The sequence below is a fragment of the Trichoderma ghanense genome (assembly GCF_004382785.1).
Source record: "Trichoderma ghanense strain CCMA-1212 chromosome Unknown scaffold_31, whole genome shotgun sequence".
Classification (NCBI taxonomy): Eukaryota; Fungi; Ascomycota; class Sordariomycetes; order Hypocreales; family Hypocreaceae; genus Trichoderma; species Trichoderma ghanense.
Genome location: NW_027395694.1, coordinates 34,123 through 46,020, shown reverse-complemented (window position 1 = coordinate 46,020; position 11,898 = coordinate 34,123). Strand labels below are relative to the sequence as shown.

Genomic DNA, 11,898 nt, shown 5'->3' with positions numbered 1-11,898 from the left:
AAACTTGCTTGGGGCAAGGGATATTTATTCTGTACAATTGCGGAGAAACGGAGAAGACCATCATCAAAGAAACGAAGAAGCAAAGCAAAGCAAAAAGCTGTGGTGTCCTTGATCAGGACAAGCCGTGAGCACCCTAGAAAATCACGTCGTCATCGTCCTCCCCAGCCAAAATATCTGCTGGGCCCGAATCCTGCTCCTTAGCACCTGTGTCGTTCTTTTCGGCTGCTTCTCTCTTCGCTTTCATCTCGGCATCGGCAGCGGCAGTGTCTCGTTGCTTCTTATTGGCGACCTATGAGAGAGTATCAGTAATGGTTCCTGAAGCAGTGAACTCTGGCATCGATTCACCGACCTTCTTCAAGCGGTAGAATTCTTCACGATCCAATTCGTCCAGCTCGGAGTTGATGTATTTGATTGTGTTTTCCGTTCGCGGGATGATGACGTGCTCGATTGCGTTCACTAGACAGAGTTAGCCGATACAAATCAGTAGAAACTGTGTCGAAAAGCGAACCTCTGCGATTGACCACCTTGATGACCTCGTCTAATATCACAAATGCAGTTTGTAAACTTGCCAGCTCTACGAGAGCTTCCACGGCTCGTGCATATGTTTCTCTGCATCGCTGAACCTGCTGTCCACCTTTTCCCAGACCGGTAAGCCCAAAGTCATTGTTGCCCTCTGTCAGGTAGCTTTCGAATGATGGCAGGAGAACACCCGAAACGTTGTCCTGCTTGGTGCGTATCCGAAACCGAGCTGACTTGACTGATTCCTGGACCTGGTAGCCAATATCGCCGCCAACTGCATAGCTAACCTCGGCAAGCGAGAATGCGGCGATTTGCATCACGCGTCCCATCTTTCGCTTTGCCTCGTCGATTCGCCGGGTAATCTCTGCGCTGATGTCAGTTCGTCCGGTAGAGACGACGGCCGGAATCGTGTGTTGGCTGACCTCGGAATCGTCTGTGATAGCTCTGGTCAGCTGCTGCGATACTTTAATCGGCCAATTTGCCTCCAAGGTCTTACTTTGTAAGCGCCTCGCTCTTCCTCTTTAACAGACTGTGGCCCGTCTCAGCTCCCTTGAGCTTGGCCTTCATGATACCGAGCGATTGCCGAGTTGGGAAGACGGCCTCGCGATCCTAACGAGCAGTTGAATACCGAGTCGATTGCGGTAGCGTTGTAAAGCTATATAGCCAAAGACTTACTGCGGCGCCAGACATGTTTGCGAAGTTGACTTGACGTTCTGCAAGGTATGTGGTCGGTTCGAAGATTGTCGGGATGGATGTCACTCGATATGTTTCGTTGAGTTGCGTACCTCGTCCTGGGTAAGCTGTCGGACCTCAATACAAGCTGCCGATGACTAAGGCAAGGTCCCCACAGGGCCGATATCACTATAAGCGGATGTCTTCCGCCTGCCACTTCGGTAACGCTAAGCACCTGGTCCTTTCATATCGTGACAAAGTGCCTACCGAATTATTTCAGTCGCGAGCGTCATTTGCGAACGTCGCCTGCTGCAAGCTGGGAGGAAACCGAAACCGTCTCCGACACGACGCTCAGAACACACAATCATGGGTCTCACTGCATAATCGCGACAAATACGACGACCGCAACATCCTCTCCAACCTCTCGCTAGAGAGGAGGAAGCCATCATGGCGGCTACAGAAGTGGACAAGCAGCGAGCGCAGCCGGATCTGTATCTTGTGGTGAGTTGAGAGACCCAATTGCGCCGTCTAGAGTCCTTTCTAATGCTCTCCTACAGTCCAACGAAGACTCCGTTTACGAGCAAGACATTCTTCGCGATCCTACACGGGTGAAGCCATGGCTCGAATACATCGACTTCAAGATTCGCCATGGAAGCGTCATAGAACGGGCCTTTGTGATGGAGCGCGCTTGCATTACGCTTCCCCGATCGTACAAGCTCTGGAAACTCGTTCGTCAACCAATGAACCTGTCGTGGTCTTCTTGCTGACTTGTTGGCAGTACCTTACGTTTCGCGTGAAACACATCTCGAGACTAAACCCAGCCACGCACGCCGCCGAATATAGAAAAGTCAACGCTCTGTTTGAGAGGTCACTGATTCTTCTGCACAAGATGCCGGTCATATGGGAAATGTACCTCAAGTTTCTCATGAAGCAGCCCTTGGTCACACTCAGTCGGCGAACATTCGATCGAGCCCTCCGAGCTCTACCGATTACCCAGCACAACCGGATATGGTCATTATATCTTCCATTCGCCAATGCAGCTTCTGGAGAAACCGCTGTCAAAATATGGCGACGCTATATGCAGGTTCATCCGGAAGACGCCGAGGATCTCATCGAGCTTCTGATTCTCCAGGGCGCCTACACAGAAGCAGCAAAACGATATATCGACATTCTCAACAATACACGGTTCGCCAGCAAACGCGGAAAGGGCCACTATGAGCTCTGGAGTGAGATGGTCGAAATGCTGGTGGAGCATGCGCCTGATATCGATACGAGCTACGAGAACGGCGTCGATGTTGAGGCCATCATCAGATCTGGCATCGTTCGATTCAGCGACCAGAGGGGGAAGCTTTGGGTCGGCCTTGCCACATACTGGATCAGGAGGGGAAGCTTTGAGCGAGCGCGCGATGTCTTCGAAGAAGGTATCACGACCGTCATGACGGTCCGAGACTTTACTCTCATCTTCGATGCTTATGCCGAATTTGAGGAGTCCATCATTGGGGCCTTGATGGATGCTGCCACGACGCGTGCCGGAAAGGGTGTCGAGAATGAGGAGGCAGACTTGGAGCTCGATATACGGATGATGCGGTTCGAGAATCTCATGGACCGGCGCCCATTTCTCCTCAACGACGTCCTGCTTCGACAGAACCCTAACAATGTGCCTGAGTGGGAGAAGCGCGTTGCTCTCTGGGGCGATAAGAAGGCCGAGGTTGTTCAGACGTACACCGACGCGATTGCGACGATCAACCCGAAGAGGGCTGTCGGACCATTTCACCAGCTGTGGGCTAATTATGCCAAGTTCTACGAACGGGGAGGTGATCTTAGAAACGCGCGCATCATCATGGAGAAGGCCGTCAAGGTTCCGTTCAAATCGGTGGCGGAGCTCGCCGATATGTGGATTGAATGGGCCGAAATGGAACTTCGAAACGAGAACTTCGACGATGCGGTTCGAGTCATGGCAAAGGCTATCCAAGCGCCCAAGAGGTCTAACGTCGATTACTTTGACGAGACCCTCTCCCCCCAACAGCGAGTGCACAAGAGCTGGAAGCTGTGGAGCTTCTACGTGGACCTGGTGGAAAGCGTTTCAACGCTGGATGAAGTGAAGAAGGTGTATGAGCGCATCTTTGAGCTCAGAATCGCGACTCCCCAAACAGTCGTGAATTACGCCAACCTCTTGGAAGAGCACAAGTACTACGAAGAATCCTTCAAGGTCTTCGAGCGCGGCCTGGACCTTTTCAGCTACCCCGTAGCTTTCGAGCTGTGGAACCTGTACCTTACCAAGGCTGTCGACAGGAAGATTGGCATCGAACGATTGCGGGATCTCTTCGAGCAGGCGGTGGAGGACTGTCCGCCCAAATTCGCCAAGACGATCTATCTCATGTACGGCAACCTGGAGGAAGAACGTGGCCTTGCCCGACATGCAATGCGGATCTACGAACGAGCGACGCGTGCCGTTGCCGATGAAGATCGGGCCGACATGTTCAACTTCTACATCACCAAGTCGGCTTCTAATTTCGGTCTGCCATCGACACGACCCATCTACGAACGAGCAATCACGGCTCTCCCCGACAACGAAGCGAAGGAAATGTGTCTCAAGTTTGCCGATATGGAGAAGCGACTGGGTGAGATTGACCGGGCAAGAGCCATCTATGGGCATGCTTCGCAGTTCTGCGATCCTCGGACGAATGCGGATTTCTGGACCAAGTGGGAGCAGTTCGAAGTGCAGCATGGCAACGAAGACACATTCAAGGAAATGCTGCGTATCAAGCGAAGTGTCCAAGCCAAGTTCAACACCGATGTCAACTTTATCGCGTCACAAGCTCTGGCACGGAGTCTCCAGAAGCCAGAGGGCTCACCGGGCGCGGACGGCACGGATGCCATGGCGGCCTTGGAGAAGCAACCTTCGACGCTCCACGGCTTCGTGTCTGCTAGCACAGGGCCAAAGGACACGAACTCGAGAGAGGAGGTGGTGGCATCCAATCCAGATGCCATTGATATTGACAATCTCGATGACTAAAGTTACAAGGAGAAGAATAATAGAGCGCCAACCAGGGAGGAGTTTGCTGGGGTGTTTACAAAGAAAGTTCAAGTTTGCTTCCAAAATTCGACAGCTTCATTTCATTATTTGACATTTGAATCGGGATCCCTTGTATCATAGGCAGGGCAAGTTATTTGCTGCCTTTCATCTCGGCAATCTTGGCGAAATATTTCTCCACCTTGTTTTTATCGACGTGGCCATCGCGCGAGCTCGGCGTGGCATATATTGAGCCTTTGCGCTTCTGAAACCGACTCGGAGGCACCTTGGCAGCATCTGAGCTTCTGTCAGCGGCTTGATCACGCGACCCCTTCCCATGGCGGTACTAGAGGGCTATTGGAAAGACGGAACGAACCCCATTCATCACTCAGCCTACGATCTCTGTTGAAGGTCGACACAGCTGGCTCGCCGGCTTCAGCTGTGGTGGCTGTGCTCTGCGGCGGCTGGTGGTGCTGCTCCTGCTGTCCTGGGCTCTCTGCGTTCTGCATGATGTCGCCTTGTCGCCTTGTCTCGGCTTGATACCTTTTGTCTTGGTTGGATATGAAGATGAATCAGGGACGAATGATCTCTTCGGCCTATCTAACGGAAACAAGAAATAAGGTTGAAGGGATAGTCGTGAGTTTATATACACATGGCGGGGATCCGCGGCACTGCCATCACACGGCATGGCGTGCCAGCATCAGCTGTTCGTCAATGAAGGCGTCTCTCCTTCCCTGGATTGGACGGGAGGCCTCGGGACGGTTCCAGGCTCTAGAGTTACCCCGCAGAATAGTCTTCGTGGGACGGCAACTGCTGGATTGACGAGATCGATGCTGCCGCCACACGATCTCCTTGCGGATTGACGTCACTGTTTGAGTAGGTAGAGCCGGATTTGCGCTGCTGCTGTAGATGGGTTATAGCAATTTTACACACATACCTACTAATATGGTGGCATTCACAGTGATTGAGTCAGAGCCCAGCTTCTTCATGTGAACCTCATAGAATTTCTTTACGTAAAAAATGATACCTCATACAGGCGATTTGTCTTGATGTAATGTGGTCACAATGAACACAATCAGTGCTTTCAGCATGATTTCACTCGAGGAGAAGGAAGTAACACTGGCTGCACGAAGTTACCCCAGGTCGGAATGCTGTCTTGACAGTCTGCGGCACAGGCTCCTTACGTGTCCCACTTCTGATTGGCTGACGCACAAGCTGTCATCTCCCCAGGCACTAGAGCCAAGGTACCTGTACGGACTCCCCTGCACGCTGTACCTCCATCGCCAATGACACTCACTTGCCTTACCTCGACCATCCTCCCCTTCCAAGCCGTCGATTCGCCGCTGCACGCGTCATGGCTGTTGGCGCGCTGTCCAATAGCTCGTACCACGCCGTCGACGAGGAGGCCAGGGCGGAAGTCGACGTGCTCAACTCCCGGCTCGACAGGACCACCCAATTGACCAAGAAGATCCAGGCCTCGCTCGGCCGCCTCGAGGCTACCGGCCAAAGCGTTCGAGATGTCGCCGCCCCCTTGAACGGAGAGACGAGGCGGCTGCAGACGCTCTCCAAAAGTCAGCTCCATCTCCTTGCCGAGGTTCGAGTCACTGCTAAAGTAGGGAAACGCTAGATGTCGAAGCTGTGCTTGCTGCCATCGACCGCCTGCGGCAGCCGTCCGACAGCAAAGACGATGAGGAGCAAATCATTCGATCCGGCCCCGAGAAGGCCGGCCTGTCAAACTACTTGGCTTCCATCCAGCGGCTCAGCAACTCGTACAAGGAAATGCAGACGTCGAACCTGCGCGCGAACCAAGGCACCATGTCGGACCTGACCCGCCTCATCAAGCTGGGAAACACGCAGTTGGAGAACCACTTCGACAAGATCCTCCGTGGCGAGACCCCCCGATCCCTCGAGCCGCTCCACTACATCACCAAAGACAAGCCCTTCCCGGTCCTTTCTCAAGACAAGATTGCCCGTCTGGGCCTCGTATACTCCCATGTTGCCGGGAACTTCGTCAACGGCTTCGAGTCCCCTGTTGCCAAGATCTACGCCGACATACGGGGGCCCTACCTCTCCGCTTCCCTCGCCAATCTGGCCGCAGCCACCATCAACTCCTCCAAAAAGAAGAACCCCGGGGATATATATCAGGCCGGCGCAAATGGTATTGGAACGTACACGCAGGCTATGGAGGGCCTGTTCCTTGCCGAATACGACAACATCTGCAGCATATTCAAGCGAGAGGACTGGGGCCCCATCCTGCAAGCAACCTGCCAGGGCGCTGTCACCGAGCTGGCTCGAACTCTGCGAGAGCTCAACACGCACATCAAAACCTACCTTACCACCGACTGCTACATGGCCTACGAGGTTACCGAAATCATCTCTGGCCTATCGAACAACCTGGACAAGCGGACAGGGGAGCTGAAGAGCTCATTATCTGCCGCCTTAAAACCTGTCCGTGAAACTGCCAAGTCTTCTCTCGCCGAGTTGTTAGAAGAGACCAGGCGGAAGATTGGCAACCTGCAGACACTGCCAACAGATGGAGCTGCCAGTCCCATTGTGGCAGAGACAATGCAACGGTTGATCTCGATGGTGCAATTCTTGGGACCAATATCAAGCATCATGATCTCTCTCGGCGACGGTGGCTGGAAGCCCGGAGCTGCTGCTGGCGGTCGCACAACCGAGGGAATCCCGAGCTTGGCCTCGTTCGACATTGGCGCCGACGGCAAAGAGCTTTTCGCCCACTATTGCCTTGACACAATTGATACCTTGCTCACGTCTCTGGACCAAAAGGCCCGCGTGCTGCTCAGGAACAAGTCTCTGTTGGGCGTCTTCATGGCCAACAGCGTTGTTGTTATAGATCATTCGATTCGCAACTCGGAGCTGGCTCCATTGCTTGAGTCTCGTCTTGAACTGCTGGATCAGTGGAGGAAGAAGGCCACTGTTCTATACACTGATATCTGTAGGGACTTGTCTGTCTATCTATTTGATACCATTCACACAAACCGAACCAAGCGGCCAACGTCTGGCCATGCGGATTCCGCCGACTCCGCGTCGGTTGTGAAGGGCTTGAACAGCAAAGACAAGGACAAGATCAAGGAGAAGTTTACGCAGTTCAACAACGCCTTCGACGACATGGTATCCAAGCATAAGTCTTACACCATGGACCGCGAGGTGCGAGCAATGTTTGGGCAAGATATTCGTCAAAAGCTGCAGCCCCTTTATGAGCGATTCTGGGATCGATACCACGAGATTGACAAGGGGAAGGGCAAATACGTCAAGTATGACAAGCAGTCGATTGCGGGTGTATTCATGAGTCTCGCAACCTGAAATGTTGAGAGGAACTGAGGCGAAGAACTTTTACGAATGAGTACCAGGGACACGACTTGTCTTGCGAAGGATTTGATGAAAGTTGAGCATTCTTCAAGAGATGACACATCTCTGATGAAGTTTCTGAGAACTGTACATTCTCGGCGTCTACCGGCATCAGCCTACCAAGTTATGGCATGGTCGAAAGAGTCGCGTCTAGTTCATTAATCCTCGGACAAAGATGCCACCGCTGGGAATTGCTCACTGTATCAAAAGACGTGCAGCAACTTGGGCGGCTTTTGGGCAGTCCAAGTCAGAGCCTAGCTGGATTACCATCCACAGGCATCGCCTGGCTCTACGAACGGCATTCGACTGTACGCTACGTGCGACAAGGAGAACAGAACGACACCCAATCTCACATGTATATAACAACCCACAATGTTTTACCCTAATATACCAAGATATCTAGCGCAATGAATACCTAATTAGCTACTTCAACCTCAAAACTACTCCTGGTCATCCACTCCCGAATATCGTGTCCACTCGTGACCTCCTATCCCAGGCGATGACTCCATCACTCTTGCGCTTGAAATACAAGATCCGATGCTGCGGAATGAACTCCTCGTCCGTCTGCTCTGTGCGCCAGCTGTCCAGCGCCCTCTCCTGGGCTCCGAGGAACCGGTCTTCGTAGCCCACTATGTAGTCTCCCGAGTCCATGCCGGGATCCCAGCGGATGCGGTTCAGGGCGTCGACTGCGGTGCGGAGTTTGCCTGCTCCGGGCGGTTTGACGATTGGAGTGCCCGTCTTGGGAGCTCGAGGGTCCTTGTTGGAGGCGAGAGTATCGCCGTCTGTCTCATTCTCCTCGATTTCGTCCGAATTATCCTCGTCTGAGTCAAGATCGGTTTCGGCGCCATCGTAGTCGTAGAGCTGCTCAGGGGCAATCTGCACAGGGCCGAGGCTGGATCGCCGCGCGATGGAAGCGCTCATCCAGCAGTGCTCGGGATCGAAGTACTTGTCGCTCTTCTGGGTGCGAGATTCGAATTCCTGGATGATGACTTGAGTGGCGCCTTCTGCGGTGGCCAGACCCGCCGCGGACTTGGCTGCAGCGGCGTCGTTCCGTTTGAGGCCAATCAAGTAACACGCAGCAAGCTCTGGGTGCTCGGCCTCGGCGCTGCTGGATGGCTCGTCGTCTGTGAATCGGGCTGGCCATATGCGTGGCACAATGCCCGGGGTCTTTCGGCTTATATCTTGTTTACAGGGTTAGCGATTTGTTACTGGTTCTTGGTAGTTCATATTGCTTCAGGGTACTTACCGACGAGGATGGAGATGAGCCTTGATTCTAGCCAGCCCAGGTATTTTCTGCTCTTTTGCTGGGATGATCCCCAGTAGCGAGCACTTATTTTGATGTACGTTCGATAGGAATCAAGGAAGTCAGCAGCCCCCCTTTCCATCAAACTTGACGGTGATTCAGGCTTTTCCACGCCAAGAAATTTGCTCCATGTCATGCCTTCTTGGGAAAGGAGGGCCGCTGCTCTGGTGAACTCGGAAACCAGGGCATTGACGGTGGAAATGGAGGCACTGGACGCTGTATTTAGAGACGGCCCATGCCAGCCAAGGAGACAAAGGGGCTCCCTGGATGTGCGATGGTATCTCAACTCAGTGTGGTAGAATGGATCAAACACCACTCCTGTGGCCCAGTCGAAAGTCGAGTAGTGGTTGAAGAAGGAGGTTAAGATATCGGCTGTGGAAGCTGCCTCGGGCTCGTTCGCCAGCGCCTTGCAGATGGGCACCAGCATGGAAGTGATGTGGATGCCTCCCAGTAAGCCAAACTTTGCCGCGTAGAGGCCTCTCGATTTCGCCCAGGCTTTGATGAAGAGGTGTGCCACGCGGTATTTGGTCACATCTGGAATGGACCTCCGGAGGTAAAAGAGATCCCGGGCGGGCTTGAGTTTGGCCAACGACTGGAGCGGCAGAGCAAAGATGGGGTCCGATGACGGTCGTTTGAAGACTTCGGGATATCTGGTAGAGATGTGAGAAGATGACGAACGAATGGACTTGAGGTGATGGAAGATGAGTGACAGGAGGTGAGTGAAAAGGCAAATTCTTACCCCTGAGCTACTGCTGCGGCAGAGCAATACTGCAGATCAAACTTGATGCCGCGAATCTCCAACTCGAGCATTGCTCCGGTATTCGCCATCACACGGCGTAGGATCTTGATTCCATTTGCAGAAGCTTTCCTCAGCTTCTGTACGGCCAAGGCGAAAAAGGTCCGGGAACTAATGTTTCCCACGCAGAGACAGTCTACATCCGACAAGCTGGTCCACACGCCGAGGCCAAAGGATCCCACGGGGATGAGAACAAGCTGCACCTGTGAGCGCGTACTGTTGCCACCGCTTTCAACATCCGTTTCTAGTAAAGTCGTTTGCAGGAGAGCTATTGCCTCATTTCTCAGTTCCGCGTCAACAGGAGCAGGGAATTGGCCACTGGATACCAAGCAGTCTTTCAGCTCCTCGAAGCTTGCCAACGTCAGGGCGGCCTTATGCAGACTAATTGCTTGTAGGTTGGCATTTGATGGTCCTGCAGCGTCTGCATTATAGGGTGACGCCACAAGAAGACAGCGGATGCCCCAGTGGTCACTAGCAGGGGCCTGAGAATCGTCTCCTTTGGCGTCCATGACCTGACCAAACATGTTGAATCCGCGAGGTTTGAAAGGAGCAGCCTTTGTGACCAAGATCCTGTCATATCTTTGCGGGCGGGCACCGTCGACAACACTCGAAGCCGCGGCAAGGGGGTTAGTAATTGGGTCAAAAGTTGCCCCTTGCTCTCCCTCATAGAGCTCCAGGATTGATTCATGAATTCTCGTTGTGCTCGAGGATTCTCCTGGACCAACTCGGGAGGCCAACCATGCGTCTTGCAGCCCAGCTCCTGACACTATCGCTTCGACTTCACGAAGACACTCGAGGCCCTTTCCGGTAACTTCGCCCTTTTCTAGCGCTCCATCAATCGTACGCGAAGACGAGAGCAAGTTGAAGTCGCCAGCGATCGCCCAGGGATGCTGAGGGAACGATGAGTCCAAGTACTGGACAAGTCTCTTTATCTCGTCTCGTTTGGTTGCGAGTGCAGCGTCGGTTAGCCCTTTGCTTAGATGACAAGCTGCTAATACCAGCGGCAACGACGGAGAGTTTGGAGATTCGCCAATCCTGGCTGTGGGAAATTGGAGGATTCCAAAGCCCTTATGCTTCTTAACGCCCGGAAGATACTCCCACTGAAAGGATAGCTTGCTAAGAACCACGATGTTCGAATGACTTGGTAGAGGGCCAACTTCATGCTGCTGAGGCGGTCCATGAGTAGCGTAAGGGTACCGTGAGCAGATGCTGGTGTCTTCCAGCAAGAAGCTGAGGAAGTGGTCTGTGGCTTCTTGAAGGACAAGAATATCAGCTGACGCGCGTTCGGACAGGATGTTGCTAACAAGCGCGGGATAACGGGAGGGACTCGGAGGCCAGTCAAACTCGGCCATAACATTATACGAAGCGATGACAAGATGGGTGAGAGGTTTCCTTTCAGCAGCTGTGTCAGTGATTAGACCTCTCAGAGGTTCCCACAGCTCGGGCCCTTCATTGAAGCGAAAAGTAGCTTGGGCCCGCGGCAGAGAAGCATCCACTGGCAAACTGGGAACCACGGCCAAGGCTGCAGAGTCGCGCACAAGAGATCGAGACGCCAGGTCGATATAACCCCAAAGCCGCATCGGCCGAGAGGCTCCAGAACCTTTGGATGCCGGATCACGAATCATGATTGCGAGCTGGTGATTACGCCATGTCAGCGGCGTCAGAAGTCGTGCCTTTTCCAGGAGAAACTGATGCCATGATGTCGTATCATCCTCGCTTTGGGCGAGGGTCATATGAGGCTGGTAGTCTCTGTCTTTGGGCCATCCCAGGAAACGGAGAATTCGGTCTCTCATGTCTGATAGACAGTCAACGTCTGGTCCATGGTTCGGCCGAATAAAGACTGTTTTGCTTCGTCGACGGTGTGAAAAGACTCCGGGCTCTTCCAGGCTGATGGAGATGTCGTCGTCCTGCGGTCCAAGATGAGACCGGCAAAGCGCTTCGGCGACTTCAGGGAGAGCTTCTGGCATGACAAATGGGTAGACGAGAGTGACATGAGGCGGCCATTTCGTAAATTTCCCGTCATTCAGTGATCGCAGCGTGTTGATGGGATCCCAGAGCTGGGGCGCAGGTATCAGACAGAGTGCGGTATCGTGAGATGCTTCAAAGGGCTGCCCAGCAGGCGCCTCATCTGGCAGCTGATCCATTGGAGACGCGGTTTTCTGCACAGAATGGTTCGGGGAAGGGAACGTGTTATTCGTGAATTATCCGATGAGATTTGACGATCTG

General features: G+C 53.4%; 5 protein-coding genes across 5 annotated transcripts; 2 read left to right on the top strand and 3 right to left on the bottom strand.

Annotated features, from left to right (window-relative positions):
* Positions 1-133: 133 nt before the first annotated feature.
* CCMA1212_010764 (uncharacterized protein) lies at positions 134-1,209 on the bottom strand (the record flags this gene model as incomplete). Its single annotated transcript, XM_073707792.1, has 5 exons — positions 134-289; positions 350-456; positions 509-963; positions 1,016-1,128; positions 1,195-1,209. 5 exons carry the CDS (start codon positions 1,207-1,209, stop codon positions 134-136), a joined length of 846 nt encoding a protein of 281 aa, XP_073553715.1.
* A 413-nt stretch (positions 1,210-1,622) lies between these two features.
* On the top strand, positions 1,623-4,207 carry CCMA1212_010763 (Pre-mRNA-splicing factor SYF1; the record flags this gene model as incomplete). Its single annotated transcript, XM_073707791.1, has 3 exons — positions 1,623-1,692; positions 1,749-1,919; positions 1,970-4,207. Exons 1-3 carry the CDS (start codon positions 1,639-1,641, stop codon positions 4,205-4,207), a joined length of 2,463 nt encoding a protein of 820 aa, XP_073553722.1. The 5' UTR covers positions 1,623-1,638.
* A 151-nt stretch (positions 4,208-4,358) lies between these two features.
* CCMA1212_010762 (uncharacterized protein) lies at positions 4,359-4,589 on the bottom strand (the record flags this gene model as incomplete). The annotated part of the gene is made up of 2 exons (XM_073707790.1): positions 4,359-4,535; positions 4,581-4,589. 2 exons carry the CDS (start codon positions 4,587-4,589, stop codon positions 4,359-4,361), a joined length of 186 nt encoding a protein of 61 aa, XP_073553721.1.
* Positions 4,590-5,533: 944 nt separating this feature from the next.
* On the top strand, positions 5,534-7,528 carry CCMA1212_010761 (Exocyst complex protein EXO70; the record flags this gene model as incomplete). The annotated part of the gene is made up of 2 exons (XM_073707789.1): positions 5,534-5,775; positions 5,832-7,528. Exons 1-2 carry the CDS (start codon positions 5,559-5,561, stop codon positions 7,526-7,528), a joined length of 1,914 nt encoding a protein of 637 aa, XP_073553720.1. The 5' UTR covers positions 5,534-5,558.
* Positions 7,529-8,023: 495 nt separating this feature from the next.
* Positions 8,024-11,816, bottom strand: CCMA1212_010760 (uncharacterized protein; the record flags this gene model as incomplete). The annotated part of the gene is made up of 3 exons (XM_073707788.1): positions 8,024-8,754; positions 8,820-9,526; positions 9,616-11,816. 3 exons carry the CDS (start codon positions 11,814-11,816, stop codon positions 8,024-8,026), a joined length of 3,639 nt encoding a protein of 1,212 aa, XP_073553719.1.
* Positions 11,817-11,898: the final 82 nt, after the last annotated feature.